The sequence below is a fragment of the Ranitomeya variabilis genome, chromosome 3 (genome assembly GCF_051348905.1).
Source record: "Ranitomeya variabilis isolate aRanVar5 chromosome 3, aRanVar5.hap1, whole genome shotgun sequence".
In the NCBI taxonomy this organism is placed as follows: domain Eukaryota; kingdom Metazoa; phylum Chordata; class Amphibia; order Anura; family Dendrobatidae; genus Ranitomeya; species Ranitomeya variabilis.
This window is the reverse complement of record NC_135234.1, coordinates 117,273,281-117,299,401: the sequence shown is the minus strand read 5'-3', so window position 1 is coordinate 117,299,401 and position 26,121 is coordinate 117,273,281. Positions and strand designations below refer to the sequence as shown.

General features: G+C 42.2%; 1 protein-coding gene across 3 annotated transcripts; it reads left to right on the top strand.

Annotated features, from left to right (window-relative positions):
* Positions 1 to 576: 576 nt before the first annotated feature.
* Positions 577 to 25,231, top strand: ACOT9 (acyl-CoA thioesterase 9). Of its 3 annotated transcripts, none has more exons than XM_077294589.1 (16): positions 577 to 788; positions 2,890 to 2,987; positions 6,617 to 6,643; positions 7,996 to 8,041; positions 9,316 to 9,486; positions 9,621 to 9,658; positions 11,313 to 11,396; positions 11,807 to 11,910; positions 12,715 to 12,788; positions 13,057 to 13,124; positions 13,220 to 13,331; positions 15,057 to 15,147; positions 18,314 to 18,399; positions 21,633 to 21,720; positions 22,087 to 22,237; positions 24,829 to 25,231. In XM_077294589.1, exons 1-16 carry the CDS (start codon positions 634 to 636, stop codon positions 24,906 to 24,908), a joined length of 1,473 nt encoding a protein of 490 aa, XP_077150704.1. In that variant the 5' UTR covers positions 577 to 633; the 3' UTR covers positions 24,909 to 25,231. The 3 variants fall into 3 exon arrangements, with proteins under 3 accessions (XP_077150704.1, XP_077150703.1, XP_077150705.1); XM_077294590.1 differs by lacking the exon at positions 577 to 788 and adding an exon at positions 1,620 to 1,752; XM_077294588.1 differs by lacking the exon at positions 6,617 to 6,643 and having other exon boundaries at positions 633 to 788.
* The last annotated feature ends 890 nt before the right edge of the window (positions 25,232 to 26,121 follow it).

Genomic DNA, 26,121 nt, shown 5'->3' with positions numbered 1-26,121 from the left:
GCACAGTCAGACGGCCACATAAATAGGGCCGAGATCGGAAGGCAGTGTACGGACTGGTCGGTGGCTCTCCTGACCCGAGCACGACAGCTCCATGTATTTCTCTGCACCTGCCACATCTGGCTCCGGAGAGCCGCCGGCCAGTCCGAGCATTGCGTTCCGATCTTGATCTGATGTATATGGCCGTCGCTGAGGTTGGAGACCTGCGGGCAGTGCGGATAGTGTGGCCTGCACTTGGAACCTTTAGGTCAGACGCAGTAGTAGTTGGTGGGGCCACAGGCAGGGTTTCCTGGCCCTTTGTGTACTGGGCCGTAGTCTGTTAGGGTCACACAACCGTGCTAGAAGTATAAGAAACAGATGGGGCCAGATATGGATGCTCTGTAGCTTTTCTTATTTACCCAAAGTGTCCAATATTGTAAAATAATTCACTGCAAACACAATGAGAATAGACCAAGGAGCTGGACCATGGACCATGCTGCACTGGATGTGGAAGTAAACATGGAGTCAGCATTAGTGACTGAAGCTGCTGCTTCCTCCAGGTCACACAGACACATAATGTGGAGCACTTCACCAGTTACAGCACTGAGGTGACACAGCAGCTCTCTATGGTGGCTGCCGCTCTACCCCGCGCTCTCTATGGTGTGTGGGAGGACCGGGCGGAGGAGATTGACAGGCAGGCGGGCGTGTCGCCAGCAGTGGGCAGCACAGAGCACTGTCGTCGCATATTGCCGAAGGCTCATCTGTCAGTGTGGAGTGTCCGGGACACGGGAGACGATGCTGCTCGGAGTCAGGTAGACATGTATGCCGCCTTCTCTGCCATGTGTCCCGCTGCGGGTGACTACGCCCGGACCTGACATGGCCTCTCCGGGCAGCCATGAGCCGTGCACCACCCAGTGTGTGAAGCGGGCAGTGGGGAAGCAGGCTAACTAAGGGTGTGGAGCAGGGATGTGCCAGATGTGCCATGGCCGTGTGTGATGTGGCCGTGTGTGCCATGGCCGTGTGTGATGTGGCCGTGTGTGCCATGGCCGTGTGTGATGTGGCACTGCTGCCCACGCTGAGGACCCTCTGTGCTTACAGGAGACTCCAGAGGAACATTATACATCTCCTGTCAATTGGGTTTTACCGCTGCCATAAAACAGCAGCCCCATGTAAAAGTTCCTGTAAAGCTCTGACCTCTGTATATAACCGCTTGTGGGTTTTTACCATGGAGTCCTGCAAGTAGGGAAGGTCATGGCCGGGATGTGGCTACATGGTCGCTGCTCTCTGACCCATCTCCAGCCGCTGGTGAACATCACAAGAGCTGTGTTCACCTGGTGAGAAGTTGCAGTAAAACAGAATTTGTGCCATCATTTTGGCGAATTTTGCAGCTTGTGAACACATCCAAAGATTAGTGACACAGGTGAACACACCATTTACTTGTGTCACCGTAGTGCAGTTCTGGCCCAATTTTCCATAATTATGGCCACAATTCTGGAAAATTTTGGAAAACTACAAGACTAAGGCTGTATAATGCTGATTCGGGTGACATGACCACTAGATCCCACCACCAGAAACATTTGTGTGGCTTATCTGCCCACTTACAGAGTGTTCACCCGTGACCTCCATTAAACCTATAGGGGCAAGGTCACGTGCTACCCGCATCCAGACATCCAACAGGTGTTTCCGTTTGCCCTGGAGGAGCCCTTCATACATATTCATTCAGCAGCTCCTTACACCCGCTGAAGGCTATAAGATTGTCCTCCTAGCCTCCGCCAGGTTGGTTTATCTTGGTATGCCTTTTTTTCTGAATAGCTGTACAGTGTATGTTTTTCTGCATGGGAGCCTATGGTGGACCGTGGCACTATACGCCTAGGTACTGGCATGCGTTGGAGGTACACAACGGGAAATCCTTTCTATCTATATCTCTTATGGGTATAACAAAACTCAGTGTGAAATCACCATAAGGGAATGCGCGTACCACATCATCTGAGCCGCTGAGTTTTCCTGAGGTGACTTCGCCAACGTGCTTACATTCTTTTTGCTGTGGCTTCCTCCGCCAGATTCTTTGCTCTATCCTTTCACCTTACTTGTATGTGACATGATGTCTTTTCCTGGCAAATTCTGCCTGGAAACCGCCTGAAAAAAGACACCCTCAAAAATTGATGTAATGCACAGCAATGTCAAAAAGACATTGCTATGTACATTTCGTCTTTTGTTACTTCTTTTATCTACTTAGGGTTCAGAAACCTTAAATTGGTTCAAGGGAGTACCATATGCATTCTTCAGGTGGCTTTGCTTGGAAGTCACACACCAGCAAACACGCTGCCCTCGGAACCACCCCAAAGACAACTGAAAAGACGCCGGTGAAGACGCTTTGGGAAAACGACCACTGGCATCTTCCTGAAGTGTTTTCGCCTTGAAAAAGTTGGCCGCTCTTCTGCATCTTACACACGGAGTTCACATCCTATTTGGCTGAATTTACACAATAGGTCTTTTTTTTGTCTTTTTATCAGAGGGCTGGATTATTTTATTATTTTACTCCATTTTATCCCTTTTTTTTTTTTCTCATTCACAAAAAAACCCCTAAATGTTTCCCAAGCTTCTCCAACGAATCAGTCAGTGAAAATGGAACACTAGAATGCAACTCGAATCGCATCAGTGCAATGTTTTTTTTTTTATCGCTGGTCCATTCACTCGAATGGTTGCATTTGGACCATAAAATGGACTCAAATTGGACATTTCCCCATTTGACATGTGAATAGCCCCATAGACTATAATTAGTCGTCTGAAACACTGATATGGAAGATTCACCCTTTCTAATGTGAGCCTTCTCAAACATTTGTACCCTTATATACCTTGTTATAGATTGCTTTTGGACCCTTTCCTAGTAACGCTCTCTTCTCTTGATTTCAGACTTGGTGTGACCTGTCAGAGGTCGGGATTTCTCAGGAGATCGCTGATGACTGCAAGCACCATACAGTCTAATGGCCGGCTACCAGATATGGCAGAAGGTAAATTCTGAAACTCGGGAAAAAAAAAGTCAGAATTTACAATCGTAATAATTTTTGCATTTGATGGCTACATCAGGTTCCAGCCAGTACCAGCTTTTAACCACAGTCTCTTTCACAATTGTGGACCCTGAGAGTTGAAGGATTGTCCACGACTAAAGATGGGCAAACCTGAACAGTAAAGTTCGGGTCCATACTGACACCTACTGAGGTCACCGCAGTTCAGGGGCCAGGCTGGGAACGCAGCTTCAGTGACCTGCCTTAACCTCGATGACGTCAACGCTAGTCACTGAGGCTGCAGCAGTTCATTCTCCAGTGGTTTTCAGCCTGGACAGTTGCATCTTGGCATCATCCAGGTTGAAAACTATTTATCCCAGACATGGATTGTGTAAAATAAAAGGACTTTATCCTGGCTGTGTGTTCATTTACAATATCGCTATGGGGATAGTAATGGAGGCATCTTATAGACGCCTCTCCATTACTAAGCTGTGGGCTTGATGTCACCAGACAAAACAAGGGTGGCATCAAACCCACAAATATGAACTCCCAATTACCACCACCACGGCAAGAGGGAAGAGTCGATCAAAGCTCCTGAATTGGCGCATCTAATAGATGCGCTTTTTCTGGGGTGGCCGCAGGCTGCTATTTTTAGGCAGGGGGGGGGGCAATATCCGTGACCCCTTACCAGCCTGAGAATACCAGCCCCCAGCTGTCCGCTTTAGCTTGGCTGGTTGTCAAAAATGGGAAACAGTTTGGGGAACCATCTATTCTTGATAACTAGCCATAATAAAGCTGACAGCTGAGGGTTTCAGCCCACAGCTGACAGTTTTGCCTGGCTGGCTATCAAAAATACTGGGGAACCATTTTTATTTATTATTGCGTAGGCACTGGCTGATGAATACTCCCATCAACCACCACCTGCTCTTACTCGTGACAGCAGGCCTAGGCTGATGGGAGTAGTAGTCCCATTAGCCGATGCCTGTGACCATAGGTAAACTTTTTTACCTCTGGTCACTAAAGCTGGCTCATCTGACAGCGTGGGAGCCACGGCTCTCTGACTGACTGTAATGATCTTACCGTCGATCGGAAGTATTGTTTGCTGCGCCGTCATGCACATGACAGCGTGGCAAACACTGGATGTTTGGGCCCCCCATTCCTGTGAATCGGGTACTGCTCTGGTACTCGAATCAAACATTTTTTTTTAACTGTTCGTCCGGACCCAAACATCTAGGGATTCTCCCATCACTATCCAGAACTTTTCTATTGATAGCCTATCCATAGGCCTATCCACTGGTTTTCATGCCCATAGGGGCTCATTCAGACATCACTTCTTCACAGCTTGTACCTATTCTACTCTACGGGGCTGTTTACATGCCCATATATTTTGCTGACTGAGTGGTCTGCTCCAAAACACAGACACCCATCCAATTTTCATCCATGTTACACATCAAACTTGCCAACGCAAGTCTATGTGTCTGTGAAAAAATCAGACAACACTCAGATGCCATCTGTATTCTGTCTGTTTTTCATTGACTATTTTATAGTCTGTTTATTTATTTTTATTTATTTTCCATAGTAAGTTACGGTAGTTAGTAAAAGCTAACACAATGGCTGAGCACCGATGAAAATCGGATCAAAACTTTGAGGAAACTGGCTCAGTGTTCTGCATATGAGAAAACTCACTGACGTCTGAATGAGCCCGAAGGTGGATTAATGTGTTAAGTGTTACGATTATTACGTCAGCATTCTAATAACCTGTCATGTTCAGGGGGGCATGTGTGGGAACATTATACCCTAGCTGGCTGGTGACATAGTGCACCTGGTGCAGTGTACAGTGCACGCGCTATGGATTTGGTTATATGTATATTGAAATGAAACACAGTTGTGCGGGAGGAGGGAAAAACCTTTATTTATTTTTTCAACAACTCACAAAAAATTACAGTGGATATATTCTCACACACTCATGGCTACCTTTCCTGTCTAGAATGTGAATTGAGGGGATTCTTGGAACTGGCACCTATTATCCATTTTTGCCATACACTTCAATATGCAGCAAATGTTTCAAATAGTACTACCCCTTTAAAGGAGTTGTCCGGGACTGTAACATTGATGGCCTATTCTTGGGATAAGTCATCAGTGTCTGATTAGTGGGAGTGCGACTCTCGGTAGCCCTACAGATCAGATGTTCACGGTGTACCCAGGAACTGCTCAGGTGTGGAGCTGCGCAGCACAGCTCGGTCAGCTGTATCGTGGCCACAGCCGGGTACTGTTGGAATCCATAGGCCGCGGATGTACAGTACCTGGCCGCACGCAATATTTTGTTGACGGAGCTGTGCAGCTTCACAATTGAGCAGAAGCAGCCAGCACCAGGAACAGCTGATTGGCGGGGGTGACGGGTGTCACACTCCCACTGTTCAGGAGAAGCCAGCAATGTTACCGTCCCGGACATTCATTTTATTTAAGTTTTATTGAGACCCTTAGGATTGGTAAGATATGTCGCCTGGCTTCGCAAAACAAACTGCATATATTATTACATGCCTCTCGGAGAACCTGATGAGGCTGGTATTGTTACTTTGAAAATCAACGTCAGAATGGCTTTAGAATCCTGATATTACATAAAGTAATTACTTTAAGTACTTAATGAAATTGTTACTGACCAATATTGTTAATGTTTGTTATTGATGTCTAATATTACAGCATATTTGTTTCATAATAATTTCTTATTCTCTTCTCCTCTGTAAAGTTTTGTTATTTCACTAAAGGCCACGTTCACACATACAGTATGTGGTCAGTATTTTATATCAGTATTTGTAAGCCAAAACCAGGAGAGGAACAATCCGAGGAAAAGTATAATAGAAACATATGCACCACTTCTGTATTTATCACCCTCTCTTGATTTTGGCTTACAAATACTGAGGCAAAATACTGATGTGAAATACTGATAGTGTGAACATGGCCTCAAACTTATGTTCACAAAAATGTTAAACCCCATAAGTATGTTTCTAATTTAATATTATTACAATATTGTTATTATTGTCCTATCCCTCCCTCTATCCCCTTCTTCATCTTCTCTAGGTTTTCCCAATAAAGATCAACTTTCTTTCCTTCTCATACTCCTGATGTCTCCCTTCCAACCGTATATAAAATTTGAATAAAATGATTGGAATATAATTCTGATATTAAGCTTAGCATTTCATGAGTTCATCTATATAATGAAATGGCTCTTGAATCCAAATGTATTCAGTCTCTGCTCAGTCCGACCCACTGACATCAGCAGCTTGTACTGAGCAGTGTGAGATCTCTACAGCAGGAGAGACACTGAGGAGCGGTCAATAAGGCTAAATGGACGAAGATTGCGTTCAAGTTTTATAAAGGATTATGCAGCCATTCTGACCTGGATTATCAAAGTATGTACACCAGCCTCATCAGTTCTAAGATCTATTTAATATATACTTTAATTTCTTACGCTTGCACATCCAGAGAGCAGTAGCTGAAATAATGGCAGCAGTGCACTGTATGAGAACACATCAGGATGGCATGAAGCAGCGGGCACAGTTCGGCACCACAGTTAATGTGTATGATTTGTGTGGCTTTCCTTGTACATTGTTGTATAAACTTGTCTTCCCTTGCAGGACACATTACAGTCCATGTGAATAATGGTTTGTGGTCATTTAATGCATGTTCCTAGCCTCTCACTTTCCTTTTTCATCTTTCCTGTGTATTTTGTTCTGGACTGCAGAGACACTTGTGATTTGTTGCAAATCAGACAAACAAAAACTATGACAGTATGATTATAATAAAATGTACGAGCATTTAAAAAAAAAAAAAAAAAATAGTTAAAGGGATTTTCCAGGAGTAGCAATGTCAACCCCATCGGGCCAGCGTTTGATTAAAATAATAAAAGTGTGGTTACTCATCTACCTCGGGTCCAGCACTGCCTCCCTGCCGTTGCTCCCATCTTTGATTACATGCTGCAGCAGTGCATATTACCACTGCAGCCAATCACTGAGCTCAATGCAGTATAGCCACCGAGCTCAGTGATTGGCTACAGCAGTGATGTGCATTGTTGTAATGTCACCAGAAGCAGCAGCAGAAAGGCAGCGCTAAAGGAGAAGCCAGGGGAAGGTGAAAAACGTTTTTTTATTTTACCTGAGCCCTGACTAATGGAACAAAACACACCATTGCCAGAAAGCCCATTTTAGTACCACAGATTTATGTAGAAGAACTCTGCCATGGATAGCACCTATTTATTTAAAGGAATTGTGCAGAATCACAAGATGTTGGCTTTCTTCCAAAAATAGTAGTGCCACACCTGTCCACAGGATGTGTTTGGTATTGCAGCTCAGCCCCATTCACGTCAATGGACTAGGGACACAATACCAGACACCATGGATAGTGGCTGACAAAAAACACTAACAGTATGTATCTATACATGGCTCCAGCATTTGGTCCTCTCGATGACCATGGTTGGTTTGTCACCCATAAGCCATTTCCCAATCAGACATTGAGGCCAAACCTTTATATAAATATAAATGTATTAGGGAGTACAATGAGCCCTGTATAAGAGCGACCTGCACAGGTGTCTGCAAGCATCATCCAGTCAGCAAAATGCATGAGTGCTTGCATCCGGCGCTCACTCCGCGCTGCGCTGTATGTCCTCTCCTCTGCATCCTCGGCTGGGCGCCAGTGCTGCGGTTTTCATCTGCTCACGTCTCACTTTTTGGTTCCTTTTGCCTGCATGGATCAGAGGGTCTTAGTCACATGCAGTTTTCACTATTTTTTCCTAATTGGTACATATTCCAATAACTTCTGAAATAGGGGATACCCCAAAAAGTGTCATCCTGGGCATCTGCGCAGGACGTGTACAGCGAGCAGCACTTGTGAGTTGTTGTACAGTGGGACTTTCAGTGCTGTCTGTCAGTGTTTCCTTCTGTTGGCCCTGTCTGTCGCTATGTATTAGTATTTTGTCCTCTCCAGTACTTCTATCCATCCCTTCTTCTTCTTCTTGCAGTGCGGGATCGACTGAGGGAAATCGTTGGCGCCTCTACAAACTGGAGGTATTCAGGACCCCATGTTCTGCTGGTCCAGATTTTTACATGTCTCCATATATTTCTATGACACGTATGCTTCTTTTATTTTGCCGTATGAGGGTTTGTTTTGTTGCTGGTCACATTGTACTTTTGAATGACTCTATTCATTTTGCCATACAATGTACTGAGAAATAGGAAAAGAGCTCCTAGTGGGATGAAATGGTGAAAAAAAAAAAAATGCAATCCCGCCATTGGTTAGTGGGTTTTGTTTTTATGGTGCTTTATTGTGCAGTAAAACTGTTGTGGCACCATGACTCTCCACATCAGTACAATTACGATGATACCATACTTGCTGCATTTTCTTTTTCAAAATTGTTTAAATTTTATTTAAAGGTAATGTATAATCAGAAAATGTCCTATTGTTTAAATCAGATTATTGTGTTTTAACCCCTTCACCCCAAGCCTGTTTTCACCTTCAGAACCAGGCCAAATTTTACAATTCTGACCAGTGTCACTATATGTGGTAATGGCTCTAGAACGCTTCAACGGATCCTGAGATTGTTTTTTCCTGACATGATGACAGCAGTAGATGTCTTATGTGGGCCCCCGGGTGCAATGATAACCCATCGATACCCAGCAATCATGTGGCAGCTATTGTGTGTGAACACTGGCATCTGTTCCACTTGAATGCCGGTGTCGGTTAGCGGCGGAAGCTTAGCTCTGGCCACGGCTATTAGACATCTATAGCACCAGTGTAATATAGCTGGCATATACCACATGCCTCCACACTTGCTGACCCTTCGAGTCACTGATGTCATATACTAAAATAGTGGTAGGGCATATCCCACCCTATCCTAAAATTCATTGTGTATAGAATAAGGGTGTACTATAATGAATTATGTACCCATAGCCTATTGGGTTCCCAAGTATCACATGTTTTAATAGAACTTGTCTTCCCATATGGACAAAACTGACCTTTTGGGCTCCTGCGCCCAGGTGCAATTACATCCTCAGCACTCACTATGGTTACCCCCTGTAAATACCCCCTGTGTAATACTGTATATAATGCATGCCACACTCTCAATGTGTGGGCCCTCAACCAACACCAGGGTCTGCAGCATGTACATTTCCAACCTCTTATCTTTTAGTTACACCAAGATTTAACAAAGATAATATCCTAGAAATTCAGCATTTTTTTTACTTGAATAAAATATACTTACATTTGTATAAAGTCAGTTTATTTTAATTGATATCCAATAGCAATTAGTACTTTGTCTTTGGCTATTTTCGGATTCTGTTAGAGATCACGTACAAGCCATGGAAGAACGGAAGGCTCTACAATCTCTTTTGGCCAAGAAGCAAGAAGATCTTCCCCCACGGAGGATGAAGGACAGTTACATTGAGGTTATGTTGCCCCTTGGCAGTGAACCACAACTGAGAGAAAAGTACCTGAATGTATACAACAATGTCCGGTGAGAACGTCTGGTTGCTTTTTCATGTAACTTGTAGTTTTAGATATATTCACATTGAAGAACTGTCAACATATAGAATTATTTAGAAGGTCCACAATCCTAGTTTGACCTATGAAATTGTGTTTTTGTTGCAGGTTTGGCAGGATTCTGGAAGACCTGGATAGCCTTGGAGGTATAGTATCCAGTATCCATGTATAGAATATCATCAGCCAATCAGCCATGTCTGATGAGAGCAGATCGAAAGAGATCATAAGAACATAATAGCAGGATGGTTACAGGTTGTGGACATTTATATCACACTTACCCTCTGTGACAACTTTTATGGCTGCTCTTGTAGAGAGAATATTGAGTGATAGTTGGCTTATTCTCACAGTCTGTGATTTCTACATCTTATTGAATGGGTATACACTCATTGAGTGTTATGGCTGTTCTCTCTAAGCTAATAAGATTTTACGTTTCACCACATACGACTTCATAGACACAATTATACACGCCCCAAAATTATGCACGACAGAGCCACACGTTCATTCTGTCAGCACCATTATATGCTATGGCCCATCGGCGTGTATGCTTGAATCCGTTTTGTGGGTTGTTTGTACGTAAGCCCCGACAGGACCGATGAACGGGTGCCAAAGCACCGTGTGAAAGCACCCTAACCTGCAATCCTGTGGTATTGCAGTATGTAGTATAACCTTTCAAAGCATTGTTCCCTAAGGGAACTCCAAAATAATGTAAAGAAGAAAAAAACACTTTTAAAAATATTTAAAAAATACAAAAGTTAAAATCCCCTCCTGTGATGCTAGTCACTACTCACGGATAGACTGTGAGGGAGAGAAGTCAGACGTTCCAGGATCAGTACCAAGAGAGCTCATAGAAAACCAAGGAAAAAGACAAAGGCGTAAGTCAGGTCACTGTCCTGGTATTTTTATCCTGGAGATAGCGGATAAAGGCAAAAGGACATGACAAAGTGATAGTCATAACATGGTCCAATGGTCAGGCAGCGTAAGAACTCAGAACAACAGAATCAGGTAAACAATCACCAGGAAGCACAAACTATGTCTGGCAGGGATCAGAGGCAAACAGCTCAGTTAAATACCTTAAGCAATCTCCAGAACAGAACACCTGGAGACAGTCCCGCACCTTCCAGTCCCAGATTGGACAGCCGAGCTGTCAGACAAAGCACTGACAGGGTCAGCACGCCAACACAAGACTGGGCAGCCAACTGTCAATCAAAACAGTGACTACTCGGCATCACCAGTTTCCATAGGACAGCAAAAATAAGGGAAAAATAATAATCATAAATATTGGTGCTTCTCACAAAATTAGAATATCATCAAAAAGTTTATTTCAGTTCTCATGGATTATATGGAGTCATTACAAACATTGTGATTTATTTCAAGTGTTTATTTCTGTTAATGTTGATGATTAAGGCTTACAACCAATAAAAACCCAAAAGTCATTATCTCAGTAAATTAGAATACTTTATAACACCAGCTTGAAAAAATTATTTTAAAATCCAAAATGACTGTAAGCCATAATCATCAACATTAACAGTAATAAACCCTTGAAATAGATCACTCTATATAAGGAGTTTCACTTTTTGTATTGAAGAACTGATATAAATTAACTTTTTGATGATATTCTAATTTTGGGAGAAGCACCTGTATGTCATACTTCACACTAAAGGGTTAATCCCGCCACCTTTTCTTGTACCTTTTATAAGGAGTAATAAACAATGTAATACATTTTTGCTTTGCGATTCGTGACAATAACTGTAGCAAAAATTGTGCATAAATGTCACTCCAATGTTGCTCTTTTTCTTCTAGTTCTCATCTGTTACACTCACACAAAGTCCGCGTCACGGAACATGTCTCCTCTGTCAATAGTCACTGCGCTGGTGGATAAGATAGGTAACAGCTTTATTGGAATCAATATGAACTCATCGTTCTTTTTGCTGAAATTAATAAGACTGAGAATTCTGTCCCTGGCTGTGCCAGCCTTACCGCCCTGTGCACAGCTTTGTCTGCCACCATTAATGAGGGTTAGGAAAACTGTGAGTTCAGCTCTGATCTGTTACCGGCTGTCACTCCAGACTGGCACAGCACAAGTAATACAGTGCATGTACAAGGTGGCTCAGCATTGTAGGTGTACTACTGATATGCCCTAAGGGAACTATCCTCTAGAGTCTGGATGCCTGACTGCTGTGTACTTTTTTCTTGCTCAATCAAGAGTCAGTCACTTCATAAAAATAAAGTAGAAGACAAATACAGTAAATGGGTTGTTTACATTCTTCTTTCCTATTCCTGGTCATCTATTTCAGAACTTCGTAAGCAGATTATGTCTCCCGATTGTGATATCAAGTTTACAGGGCATGTGTCTTGGGTTGGGAAGACCTCAATGGAAGTTAAAATGCACATGTTACAGGTTTGTGGTCTTGGGGCTCATTTACACTCGCTTTTATTCCTCTGTATAAGTTGCCAGGCTCTGCACCCTTTCCTTTTTGATCACAGAGTGCATTTCCAATGCTACAAATAGTAGTATGCAAAAAAATGTAAACTGTTTGCAGAAAGATATACATATTCCTACGTTTTGTAGTGTGCATGGGTATATCTGCACACCATTTTTTCAGGCTTTTTTTTGAGCATTTGTGTGGCTTTTTTTTTTTTTTTATTAATAGCATTTTTTGCTTTTGTGAATAGTGATCAGGTCATTTTATTTCATTATTATGATTTTTATAAAGCTGTGCAGTGGTCTCTTAATTTTTGCCAGAGCTATATATAATATGTATGTGTGTGTGTGTGTGTGTGTGTGTGTGTGTATATATATATATATATATATATATATATATATATATATATATATATATATATATATATATATATATGTATATAATATTTTTTTTTTACCTTAGCCATTAGCAGCAATGTAACTTGAAGCTCCTAAATCCCAATGCAATATGTATCAGGGCTCTCCTAACAACCACATGCCCCACTGGCAATCTTATGCAGCAGGCGGGGGGCCTCTAGGCCAGTTTCCTGGGCATCATGACCTCTATATTGGTCATACTGGTCCCAAGTGTACTGCTCTGTGCTATTACTATATCCATTGTAATCATCTGTTGGGATTATAGTCCAGCATATGTTCACACAGAAGTGCCTTGTTGGAGGTGTGGTATGTCTGTCTGTCCATACAAATTATTACAGCAGCCATATTTGTTCTCTTATAAAGCTCCATGATGGCATTTACAGTCCGGTTTTGGATGCAACATTTGTTATGGTGGCCAGAGACCCGGAGAACAGAAGGTATGTGTATAAGCTGTATCATTTTAGAAGAATTGTGGTATGTGTATAGGAACAGACCTGCCAGTCTCGGTGAGCATGGTGGGGAGAAGCCACCGTGAAACATGCCTGGCTGCAATAACGGATCCAGTGTCTGACAAGTGCTGCCCATGGTTTGAGTAACCTGAATCTACTGTCAGGTTCCCTGTAAAAACTCTTACTCCTATGGTATTTTGTGATACACTATCACCAGATTATGCATTACAATATTCTTGTATCTTCGTTCCTTCAGGCCTGCATTTGTCAATCCAATAGTTCCTGATGGTCCTGAAGAGGAAAGACTTTTACAACAAGGAGAATGTATGTTTTTGAGTTTTTTCTATTTTCCCTACGATCTTGTATGTTGCCCTTCTCCCTTATTTAACCAGATCTGTTTTTACATTTGTTACCTTTAGTGAACAAGTTGAGAAGAATTGAATTCAGTACAGCATCGTTACTAAAAATGGCTCCAACCGCCGAAGAAAGGAAGATTGCACATGACATTTTTCTAAACACACTAGATACAAAGTAAGGGCCAAGAAAACAAAAATGATGAACGTGGTATAGTGGTGTTTTTCAGCTATGAAGCCTGTCTTAAAGGAGTCGTCTCACGGCAGACACTTATGACATATCCACATGCACCTGTTTCCAGAACAATCTTCTGATCCTGTTTCTCTGACAGGAGAGGTCAATTCAGATGTGCCGACTCTCTCCATTTACTACTATTGGAGCTTGGAATACAGCCAAGATCTCTTGCATATAGATAAACTTCCATTGCAATAACTAGAAAGATGGTGCATGAAAGGCCACCTGTTCTGTCCATCAGAACGGGCACCAGTTGGAACGGGGGTCGGAAGATTGTTCTGTAGACGCGTGCCAACTCTGGACCTGCATTTATTAGATATTTGTGGAATATCCTTTGCATATGTCAAAAAATGTCTGTCAAGAGACAGTATGATCTCCTTTGTTCCTAATAGATTTTTGTCACATAACTCTGTAAATCTGAATGAGATTGTCTCTGCAGCATGTGAATGAAAGTTTTAAAAACTCTTCTCAATCTGGACTTAATTTTTTTGACAGAAATTTGTCATCTTAGAACATACTGTGCCATTATCATTAAAATCACCTGCCTAATATTTTACTGGGCTGGGAAAAGGCTATGACGTGTACGGACCGAGGAGACAGGCTCCACTAGATCTCTGATGGTGTCCTGCGGTACCAAGACAGTGGATGCAGATCCTTTAAGTTCTGTCATTTGCAAGAAGTTGTGAGTTGAGGCCTCCATGAATCACACTTATTTTTCTGGCCCATCGTTTAAATACTCTATAATCTAATATCTGGTGAATTTGGCGGTCAAGAGAATATCTTGATCTGTTTGTTCATGTTCCCCAAAGCATTCCTGAACAATTTCTGCAGGGTGACCGAATTAATACCTTGGCGTATAAGGCCACTGCCACCAGGGAATACCATTGCTGTAAATTAGTGTAATTGGTTGGCAACAATGGTCAGGTAGGTGATACGTGTCAAGAAAATATACATGTGAATGCCAGGAATCACAGAACATGCGTAGAGCATCACACGATCTACTCGCTTGTCTGATTCCTCTAGTGCATCCTGGTGTCATGTCTTCATGCCAGGTAAGTATTGGTAGAAAGAGCAGTCCACCTCCTTCTTCTGCTCCATTTCTCATGCTCACATGCCCATTGTAGGTACATTGGTGGTGCACAGAGGTCCACATTCTCACCATTGTTGTGACACCTTTCTATCATGGTCAAAAATATACTTTTCTAGCTATTTTTCTACAATCACTTTCTTGTGGGATTGCACCAGATCGGCTAACCAGGACACCCTGTTCACGATAGCTGAGCCATGGGCACCATAACCCTGTTACTGGCTCATCAGCTGTCCTTTTTTTAGATTCTAACCGTAGAAACACTCTACAAACCCTGCATTTTAGCGATGATCTGACTCAGTCGTCCAGGAATGCAATTGGGCTCTTGTCACAGTTTCTCAGATTTTTTTATTGGTACATTTTTCAACATGTACTTGCTGTTCTCTTGCAACCTAATAGATACCGCTGAGACGTGTTCTTGTCATGATAGTTAATCTTATTGACTTTACCTGTCAGTAGTTGTAGTGATGACTGATTGGTGTATGTAATGTAATGGAGGGATAGGTAACCTAGATAATACTGAAATGTTCCAGCATGGCTTTTTAATGATTTCCTGAAGTGCTTGATTGCTTGTCTTTTAGCACCGTGAGCTTCAGGAGCCGCATCTTGCCACCGAATTCGGTCTGGATGGAAGATGCAAAACTCAAGGGCTTGGAAATTTGTCATCCACAGGTATTTTATGAAAGCCAAATATAAAAATCAAAGCAAATGACAGATTAACTTTACATAGTAATTTGTAATCTAATTATCCTAGAAATCCTAAATGCAGCACATGAGAACCATTACAGTCATGGCCAAAAGTTTTGAGAATGACACCAAAATTATATTTTCACATGATCTGCTGTCCTCTGGTTTTTATTAGTGTTTGTCTGATGTTTATATCACATGCAGAAATATAATTGCAATCATATTATGAGTACCAATAGGTTATATTGACAGTTAGAATGAGTTAATGCAGCAAGTCAATATTTGCAGTGTTGACCCTTCTTCTTCAAGACCTCTGCAATTCTCCCTGGCATGCTCTCAATCAACTTCTGGACCAAATCCTGACCGATAGCAGTCCATTCTTGCATAATCAATGCTTGCATTTTGCCAGAATTTGTTGGTTTTTGTTTGTCCACCCGTCTCTTGATGATTGACCACAAGTTCTCAATGGGATTAAGATCTGGGGAGTTTCCAGGCCATGGACCCAAAATCTCTATGTTTTGTTCCATGAGCCATTTAGTTATCACCTTTGCTTTATGGCAAGGTGCTCCATCATGCTGGAAAAGGCATTGTTGGGCGCCAAACTGCTCTTGGACGGTTGGGAGAAGTTGCTCTTGGAGGACATTCTGGTACCATTCTTTATTCATGGCTGTGTTTTTAGGCAAGACTGTGAGTGAGCCGATTCCCTTGGCTGAGAAGCCATCCCACACATGAATGGTTTCAGGATGCTTTACAGTTGGCATGAGACAAGACTGGTGGTAGCGCTCACCTCTTCTTCTCCGAATAAGCTGTTTTCCAGATGTCCCAAACAATCGAAAAGGGGATTCATCAGAGAAAATGACTTTGCCCCAGTCCTCAGCAGTCCACTCCCTGTACCTTTTGCAGAATATCAGTCGGTCCCTGATGTTTTTTCTGGAGAGAAGTGGCTTCTTTGCTGACCTCCTTGAAACCAGGCCTTGCTCAAAGAGTCTCCGCCTCACAGTGCGTGCAGAAGCACTCACACCAGCCTGCTGCCATTCCTGAGCAAGCTCGGCACTGCTGGGAGTCCGATCCCGCAGCTGAAACAGTTTTAAGATACGGTCCTGGTGCTTGCTGGTCTTTCTTGGGCGCCCTGGAGCCTTTTTGACAACAATGGAAGCTCTCTCCTTGAAGTTCTTGATGATGCGATAGATTGTTGACTGAGGTGCAATCTTTGTAGCTGCGATACTCTTCCCTGTTAGGCCATTTTTGTGCAGTGCAATGATGGCTGCACGTGTTTCTTTAGAGACCACAATGGTTAACTGAAGAGAAACAATGATACCAAGCACCAGCCTCCTTTTAAAGTGTCCAGTGATGTCATTCTTACTTAATCATGACTGATTGATCGCCAGCCCTGTCCTCATCAACACCCACACCTGTGTTAATGGATCAATCACTAAAACGATGTTAGCTGATCCTTTTAAGGCAGGACTGCAATGATGTTGAAATGTGTTTTGGGGGTTAAAGTTCATTTTCTGGGCAAATATTGACTTTGCAAGTACAGTAATTGCTGTTAAGCTGCTCACTCTGACATTCAGGAGTATATGCAAATTGCCATTAGAAAAAATGAAGCAGTAGACTTTGGAAAAATTAATATTTGTCTCATTCTCAAAATTTTTGTCCATGACTGTACATTGGTTTTTTTTAAGTCATCTGGGACTTTTTCACGATACCTATGGCAGTGATGCAAGTGCTTCAAGAGTAACCAGTTCAAGACCAGACCATTTTTTCCTTTCCATGATCTGGCAAATGTTCGTACATTTGGTTTTAAGTGCAGTAAAGCTTTTTTTTTTTTTTTTTTTTTTTTTTTAACCATTCAGATAATCAAACAATATTTGCCTCCCTTTTTTTGTGATATGTGGGGCCTAGGGGGAAAAATGTAGAAATGAAATGGGAAATGAGTGATTGTAATCACACTTTTTTTTTTTCTTAAATTTTTTTTTTTTTACTACAACAATAGACCACTAACATACATTTATAATTGTGTTCCCCATTTATTTTAGAAATTATTTTCATATATAGTACATATGGGTTTCTTTCTACGGCAGTGTGGCTACAAAAGCGAATTGGACTCTTGGTGGCTTTCCTTATTTTTTTATTTAATTATTTTTTGTTTTCGCTTTATTTATTTTCTCATTCATTTCACCCATTGTTCACCATCGCATAAGATCGTAAAAAGACCCTTCAGTCGCATTTCAACAATTTAAATACATTTTTTTTTATTGTTGATTTCCCCTATAACTGTGGATGGCACATTAGAACAAGTTGCAGGGTGAATTCAGCCTCTTGCTTTCATATCGGAGCTGATCTGTGTTTGCTGGGAAGTGACAGATCCTGATCACTGGGTCCGCAGGAGGATGCTTTTCGTGCTTTCCATTCACGGCTCTTGATCGACACTGTGTATGTAGCAATTAGGAAGTCAGAGCTTAAAAAAAAAAAAAAGTTGCAACCTTCTCCTATAGGAATCCAGCCTATGTACGATCTCATTCACCTGTTTACTCTGCAGTCGCTAAAAATGTCATTGCAGAATTATATGCCGACGCCTGGACTTTTAGGCTACGTTCACACGATCCTTTTTTTCATCCTTTTTTTTTCAGGTCCTGTTTTGAAAAACCGCAGCTAAATTCAGCGCTGATTTTAGCTGCGGTTTTTGATCCTTTTTCTTCTGCGGATTCCACTGCGGGTTTCCAAATGCAGTTTCCTATTGGTGCTGCTGGAAACCCGCAGCGGAATCTGCAGAAAGAAGTGACATGCTACTTCTTTTTTCTGCAGGCAAAACCGCTGCGGATTTGCCTGTGGAAAAAAGGATCGTCGGCACAGCGGGTCCTTTTTTCCATTGGGTTACATTGTACTGTAACCTACATGGAAAACTGCTGCGGATCCGCAGTGCAATTCCGCTGCGGATCCGCAGCAAAAACCGCACCGTGTGAACATAGCCTTAAAGTTTATGGGCGGTCTGCAGGAGGTTGCCAAGCTCTGTCCTGATATACTGTGCTTTGTGTTGGAAACTGTTCTGTTTTGACTCATGAATAATGGGAATATTTTGGGAGTATATCTAAAGATTATTAAAAAAAAGTTCTAAAATATTTGTATGTTTAATTCCGTTTGTCCTCAGGAAAGAAACATCTTCAACCGAATTTTCGGTGGTTTTCTAATGAGGAAAGCCTATGAATTAGCCTGGGCAACTGCATGTTCTTATGGGTGAGTGCTCCTCTTTAATGGTATGGGAAAGGGTGTTAACACAGAAACTTTTCTTCATGTTCTCATCTCTTTTACTAGTCAAAAAGGTACCGTATACTCAAATGGCCAAAATTGTTGGGACACGTCTGGTAAAGTAAGAAAAACCCACAACGGTCAATAAAATAACTTGGCAAAAGTAGTTTTCAATTTACATTTCCAGAATATCAACTAACGAGAATCAGATATTGCTTTGAATTGGGGTTCAACAGAAAAAAAAACTAATGGTTAATGGCCTGGAGGAAAATGATGGTAGCCTTACCGTGATATATTGTTGCACAACCTTTTGAGGAAATAACTACAAACAAACCATTTAGTGAGATTACCACAATTATCCACTAGCATTGAAAATTAGTTTTGTCAGTTTCAAGTTATTTCTGTGTCCACTGTGGGTTTTTCTTACTTTACAAGAAGGGCACCAACAATTTTGTCCGTGTTCATTGATTGCTCCATTTTGGAGAACATGTCTTTTTCTACTGTGAGAAGATGAGTAGCTACATACGTAATAACCTAATTAGGACACTTATTTAATTTTTGGAATATTTACAGTTGCAGACAAAATTACTTAAACTCCATTGCAAATGTGTTTTATCTGAATTTATAAACTTTCAGCTTTTTGTAATAAAACAATGAAGCGAGAACAATTGAAATAACTCGAAACAACTAATATAACAAAAGATAGCTCTAAAATCAACACAATATGCCACTTTTAATGACCACTGCAACCCCTTGATGAAAAACATTTTTGGCAGTTATGACCTGCTGCAAACCTGATGCGTGACCAGTCACCAGCTTCTGACAGTGTTCCCGAGGAATCCTAGCCCATTCCTCCTGGAAAATTGCCTCCACCAATTAATATTCTTGGGTGTGTGTTCTGCAATCGCCTTCTTCAAATCTCACCAAAGATTTTGTATGGGGTTAAAGTTAATGACTGTGAATTCCACTGCAGAATCTTCCAAGACTTATGACTCCAAGCTTTGAGATATACTTGGGATTATTATCCATAGCCCATTCCTTAATAGCAATGGTCTTTTCTTTACGAAAATTCTTGGTGTGTCAAGAGAATGGTCCAAATAATTCAGTGATTGTTGCCGTGTTCAAAGAAGGAAAAAGACACAAGAAGATAGCAAAGGCATTGAATGCTCCTAGAGACTCAGTTGGAAGCAGAGTTTGCAAGTTCAAAGTTAGAGGAAGAAATTTTCTGTAAATTTGCTTATACATCTAATTTGCAAAAGGGGTTGAATAATGTTCATTGCCACTATAATTCTGGTGACTATGTGGAGATATGTGTAAGTCTACGTTCACATTAGCGTTCGGCGCCGCAGCGTCGGGCGCCACAGCGTCGCCGCATTAGTCATGCGCCCCTATATTTAACATGGGGGCGCATGGACATGCGTTGTGCTGCGTTTTGCGACGCATGGCCGCAAGCGTTGGGCACAGAGAACGCAACAAGTTGCATTTTTTTTGCGTCCAACTTTCGGCCAAAAAAGGACGCATGCGTCGCAAAACGCAGCGTTTTAGCGTGCGTTTTGTTGCGGTTTTGTTTGCGTTGTGCGTTGCGTCGTCGACGCTGCGGGGCACAACGCAAATGTGAACGTAGCCTTAGTGGACATTAACCTAAGCAGATGCTCTATCTGCGCTAGTAGTGACGGACCCGGAAACGCATCCCAGGGTCCGTCACTCAATGACGGCACATCGCTAGCGCACGCCCATTATGGGCCCGAAATAGGGGATAATGGCAGCGTTAACGGACTGCGTTACACCGCGTTATGCCGCGGTGTAATGCAGTCCATCTAACGGACTGCCAGAACATTATGTGAACCCAGCCTAAGTGGCATGCATGAACTTTGCACATCCTAAACTGTAATTTGGTAGCTCTTTGTGTCTCGGTCTCTGCATGAAATAGACTTTTGGCTACAAACATGAATTTTTTTTCAAAATGTTATGTTGTGATACAAAATTACTTGAAGGTACCAGTGACTATGAAGTGCCAGATGGCATTTCCCAATGTGAATTGTTTAGTATCTGAAAATATATGGTGTAGAATGTGAATGGTTTTATTTTATATTTCAGGGTTTTGTTGTATTTCACAAAAGTATGAAAATTATCCCAATTGAGAAAATTAATAGAGTTCTGTACAACATAATATGACCTTAAAAATGTAAAGAGAACTTTTCACCAGGTCAAAACTGGGAGGTTTATGCTCTTGATTCATTCCTGCTGCTATACAATTCCAGAGATGTGGGCCTTTTTATTTAGTGCAGCCAATATGCAAATTTTTATGGTCTTTACCTTGGGTGGAGTTGTGCACAGGATCCTCTAGAGTTGCGTCTTTAGACTGCTCGCAATGTCCTAATGGTAAAGACCATGCAAATTTAGCATAAAAGCTCAATAGAAAAGCTGAATACTCGGGAGCAGTGGGGCTAAAATGGTAGCAAAACCGGCACACTTTTGACCTAGTGACAAGTCCTCTTTAAATAACAATGAATATCCTTTAGTATAGCACAGGAGGTACTATACTCAGCAGAACTTCATGGGACTGTTTCCTTCTGGGACATCGGGACAATGTATATTTTAAGGAGGCTAATGGCCGCATCGTCGATGTGCGGTATGTATCACAGAGATGGCTGCTCTCTGTGACGTAACCCGGAGTATTTTCTTTAGTGCACTTAAGCACTAAAATGTCGTTTGGTGCACCTGGGTCCAGGTTGCGGGTAGCTATGACAGATGGGCGGGTCTGGCTACCCACATACCTCATCTCTGGGAGTGGTTACAGCTTATGTAATGGAGGCTGTTGTTTGGCACTTGGTCTGTGTGTTGGGAGGGAGAAGGCCTCCTGTGTGTGTGGCTCCAGACCGAGCCCGAGTACTGGACATTACTCCAGCCTGTGTGCCCACAGGCCTGGCAGAGCAGAGCCCTGCTATGGACCTTGATGTTTTGTTTTTGCCTGCTTTGAAGGCTGTTTTGCTTTTGTTGGTGCTTCTGGGTTTATGAAGCAATAAACCCACATGAACTTTTAAAGAAAGGTGCCTCCTGTTTCCTCCTGTCACACCTGAGGGAGTACAACCCCTAAAATATGTTAAATCCACATCACACAAATTGTGCAGAAACTATAACCGCTCAGACATCATATGTTTCAGATATGTAAAACACAAATTCCTAAAATTACAGGATTTTTGCAATATTTAATTTTCCAGTGGTTCTAGGCCATATGTTGTTGCTGTTGATGACATCATGTTCCAGCGACCAGTGGAGATTGGATCATTACTCTTCCTGTCCTCTCAGGTAGGACCTTTGTGGGAGACATTGTAAAATTCATATTTTTGGCTTTAGAGGGCACATACAGTATAAACGATAAACACTCACATAAGAACACCTATTTGCAAGGTGAAAGGAAGGGGCTTGAAAATGTATTGTGCCTCCATATTTTAATTGATTAAAACCAGTTAGCAAAAAGTGTTGTTTTTTTTTTTTTTTTTTTATAAAGTTTATCATTGTACATCATTCAATAAAAAAAATCAGCATGCACTAATCTCTTCCATATCTCGGATGAAATGAAAGGACAAATATTATAACATAATGCAAACTGATAAATGTTTTACGTTAATGTGTTCATTCCATCTGCCCTGAATCTGTTGGTATTTCATACAGGTGTGTTACACAGAGAATAACTACATACAAATCAGGGTCCACAGCGAAGTTTCAGATCCCATAACCCGAGAACATCATACAACCAACATCTTCCATTTTACATACATGTCAGAAAAAGAAATGCCGCAGATTGTGCCACAGACATATGGACGTGAGTATAATACAATAATTTCTTGTAAGACATTGTCTTTCCCTGATTGTTTCTTTATTAATGTTTTATAATGAATGTGTCATCTTTTACCCTTGTGGAGTGTGCGTAGTTGGTCTAGGGAAACTTATAGGCCATGCACATATGATGGGAATTTAAATGTGTAAATAGACTCTTCAGAGAAGAAGAGGGGAAGAGGACCGCCACCTACTGGATGTAGCAATCCTAAGGCTATGTGCAGGGCCGTATTTAGAGTTTCTGCTGCCCTAGGCACTTTTAGTGCTGCCTCCCCCATTGGTGAGTATGACACTATCGGCAGTGACTTTGGCAAAAATCGCTGATGTGAAAGTCGCCTTTTGCAGCAGATCCGGCAGTTTTTCCGCATCTGCCGCGTAATGGATCACTTACGGCCTCATTCATTCCCTATGGGACTTGAAGGAGGGGGGGCGGGCACTTCACCCCGGAGTTTAAAAAAAATAAAAAAAATAAAAAAAATCTAGCTCAAGTACGCCCCCCCCCGCATCCTGCCGCCCTAGGCACGCACGTGCCCTCAAGTGCCTAGTGGCAAATACGGCCCTGCCTATGTGCACACATTCAGGAATGTCAGCAGAATTTTCCTGAACAAAACTGGACTTTTTCTGCAGGAAATCCGCTCGCGTTTTTTTTCTGGAGCTTCCCAATGCAATAATATAGTGGCAAAAGCGCAAAAAATCAGCAAAATTATTGAACATGCTGCGTTTTTTTTACCGTGATGCGTTTTTTACCGCGATGCGTAAACGCAGTATGTGCACAAAAATTGCGGAATGCATTAAAATGATGAGATGCTTAATGTAAGCATTTTTTAGAGGTTTTTCCGCGGAAAACAGACGAAAAAACGTGAAAAATCCTGAACGTGTACACGCACATAGCCTAAAAGTCAATATTGACTTAGGATAAGCAGCCCAACCAGAAACTCCATTTGCAGACACATATTTCAGTGTGGCTGCCACTTATCAGTGCAAAACAGGAAAAATAGTTTGCTGGGTGAAAACCTTCTAATGGGGCATAAGGTGTACAGTTTCTATTTGCCAATTAGGCTCCCTGTCTGAGGCCTCTCCCTCACCCAGCTATTGAGTTCTACTACTTTGCTTTAATGAGTGGCAAACACTCTGAAACACATCTCTGTATATGGAGTTTCTGGTGTGGCTTCTTATCCTAATGTGGCAAGGCTCTTTAGGCCATGTGCACACTTTGCGGGGTTCTCCTGCAGCGGATTTGATAAATCTGCAGGGCAAAACCGCTGCGGTTATCCCTGCAGATTTATCGCGGTTTGTTTTGCGGTTTCCGCTGCGGGTTTACTCCTATACTATTGATGCTGCATATGCAGCAATATGCAGCATCAATAGTAATGTTAAAAATAATAAAAATTGGTTATATACTCACCCGCTGACGTCCCGATCTCCTCGGCGCTGCACTCGGCGGTCCGGTTCCAAAGATGCTGTGCGAGAAGGACCTTCGTGACGTCACGGTCATGTGACCGCGACGTCATCTCAGGCCCTGCTCGCACAGCAACTGAGACCGGACAGCCGCGTGCAGCGCTGAGAGGTGAGTATAGCATCATTTTTTATTTTAATTCTTTTTTTTTTTTACACTAATATGGTTCCCAGGGCCTGGAGGAGAGTCTCCTCTCCTCCACCCCGGGTAGCAACCGCACATTATCCGCTTACTTCCCGCATCGTGGGCACAGCCCCATGCGGGAAGTAAGCGGATCAATGCATTACTATGTGTGCAGAATCGCTGCGATTCTGCACAAAGAAGTGACATGCTGCGGGTTGTAAACCGCTGCGTTTCTGCGCGGTTTTTCCCGCAGCATGTGCACAGCGGTTTGCGGTTTCCATAGGGTTTACACGTAAATGTAAACGCAATGGAAACTGCTGCGGACCCGCAGCTGCAGAAACGCTGCAGATCCGCGGTAAAACCCGCAAAGTGTGAACATGGCCTTAGAAGGATCAATGTTGACTTTTAGGATTGCTATCTCCAATAGGTTGCACTTGAGTTCCTGTCTTGTTCCTCTCTGAAGAGGCTATTTGCACATCATCCTTTAACAAAACCCCTTTACATTGCTTGCCTAGTGTGACTTGATAGCTGGCCAACTTTTTGTATTCTAAAAATAAAAAGTTGTATATTGGACTTTCTTCCAAAGCACACAGGTGCAGGTCTTCCTATGGATTCTCTTTATTGATGATTTTACGTTGGCCAAACCATCCATCAACTGCAAACCATTCTCTTTGCCAAGTTGTAGCTACAGTAAAACATGCAAATAAAGAGACAACAGTACATAGACCCAAAGAATGTAATGGAACTGGTCATATGTCCGTCTTTTTTTTTTTTTTTTTTTATGCGTCCATGTGTCTGGAACATTAAACTCCGAAGCCATCGTATTTAACAGATCTGGGTTTTTTGGTGTTCACAAAAGTGGGTCCAGTCATGTTCCCTAAAAAAAATAGGAATTAAAAATCCCCCACAGATCAGCACAGATGCAGCAGTTTTGTATGGCTCAATCATTACTTCATTTTTCACTTGCTATTGTGCATCCGTGAATATTTGTTTTCCAGAGTCCATGCTGTATTTGGATGGAAAGCGACACTTTGATGCTGTGGTGCAAAGCAGAAATGGTCAAAGCCAAAGCTCGTAGACAATGGGTACTACAGATAATACCAATAAGGAGCAATCATGGAAATGCGTACCAAAGAAAGAGGGGTGCAGAATATTGAGGGATCATGGAATTCAGTCTCCTACAATACCTTCCAGTATGTCTAGAACAAACCTGTATATCGACTTACCTGCAAATTCATTTTTGCTGCTAAGAACTTTTACATATTTCACGGATAGGTCACTATTTGTAAGAACAAAGCTTTTCTACAGCTGAATGCTTCCTTATGCGTGGAAACATTGCATGCGTATTTTTATTTTACTTGCATTAGTTCGTACAATAAATATATATTTTTCCGATCTATCTATTTATCTATATATAGTTATTCATTATTTTTATCAATCACACCGTATGACCTGAATTTCCACTTGCTGGTTTCTAAGTTTCCTAGCCTTTTTCTGCTGATGTCTTTGGCCACCAAAAATGTCCTTCCGGAGGTTTGAGTAACTACTCGTGATGAGCGAACGATAAAGCCTTGCGCAGGCGTGTACTATGGAGGACAGAGAATGAACTTCAATCCAATATTGCAGCCAGCATGCAGCCAGCGGGTAAGGAAAGGGTGAATCAAACACCCGAAAACCCCGCCCATATGACTGAAAATTGTTCCCTCCAAATTCAGGTGACAGAGTCCCTTTAATCTGAGCGTGCACCGCCTCCAGCGGCCATTTTCCTGTAACCCACCGCAGGAAAATTAATGGGAAGAGTGGGGAATTCGCTCACCACCCATATTTTCTGACAGCCGCGGGCTCGCTGCCTCACACCACCAAGACACCCCTCCACCCATACCACGTCTCGCAGCATTGACCTACTCCTGCCACCACCAGCCTACCACAGCATCGACCCTGCCTCCTGTGACCCCGCTCCACCAGAACTGCCCCCCTATTCCCCGGTAAGCTATCGTAAAATCGGATTATAAGACACTCTTCCATTTTATTTTTTAAATACATTTTCATATTTTTCTCCCCAATTTGGGGTATGTCTTATGGTCCGATACGTTTTATAGTTTGCAAAATGCAGTACTTCCTCTATGGGACTTTAACTTTTATTACTCTGATCACTGGTCTAATGCAATGCATTACATCGGTCAGTGTGACACAGACAAAATGCATTTTAGACCATGCTCCTGGCATGATCTAACAGGCTAATATAGCTGGCAGTCTTGAAGGTCATTATTTTACCAAGAATTGTCATGACT

Coding starts and splice junctions, on each gene's coding strand:
- ACOT9 (XM_077294589.1), top strand. CDS start 634: ATGGTGTGTGGGAGGACCGGGCGGAGGAGATTGACAGGCAGGCGGGCG. Junction 9,487..9,620: donor AATGTATACAACAATGTCCG/GTGAGAACGTCT, acceptor TTTTTGTTGCAG/GTTTGGCAGGATTCTGGAAG. Junction 11,911..12,714: donor TTAAAATGCACATGTTACAG/GTTTGTGGTCTT, acceptor TCTCTTATAAAG/CTCCATGATGGCATTTACAG.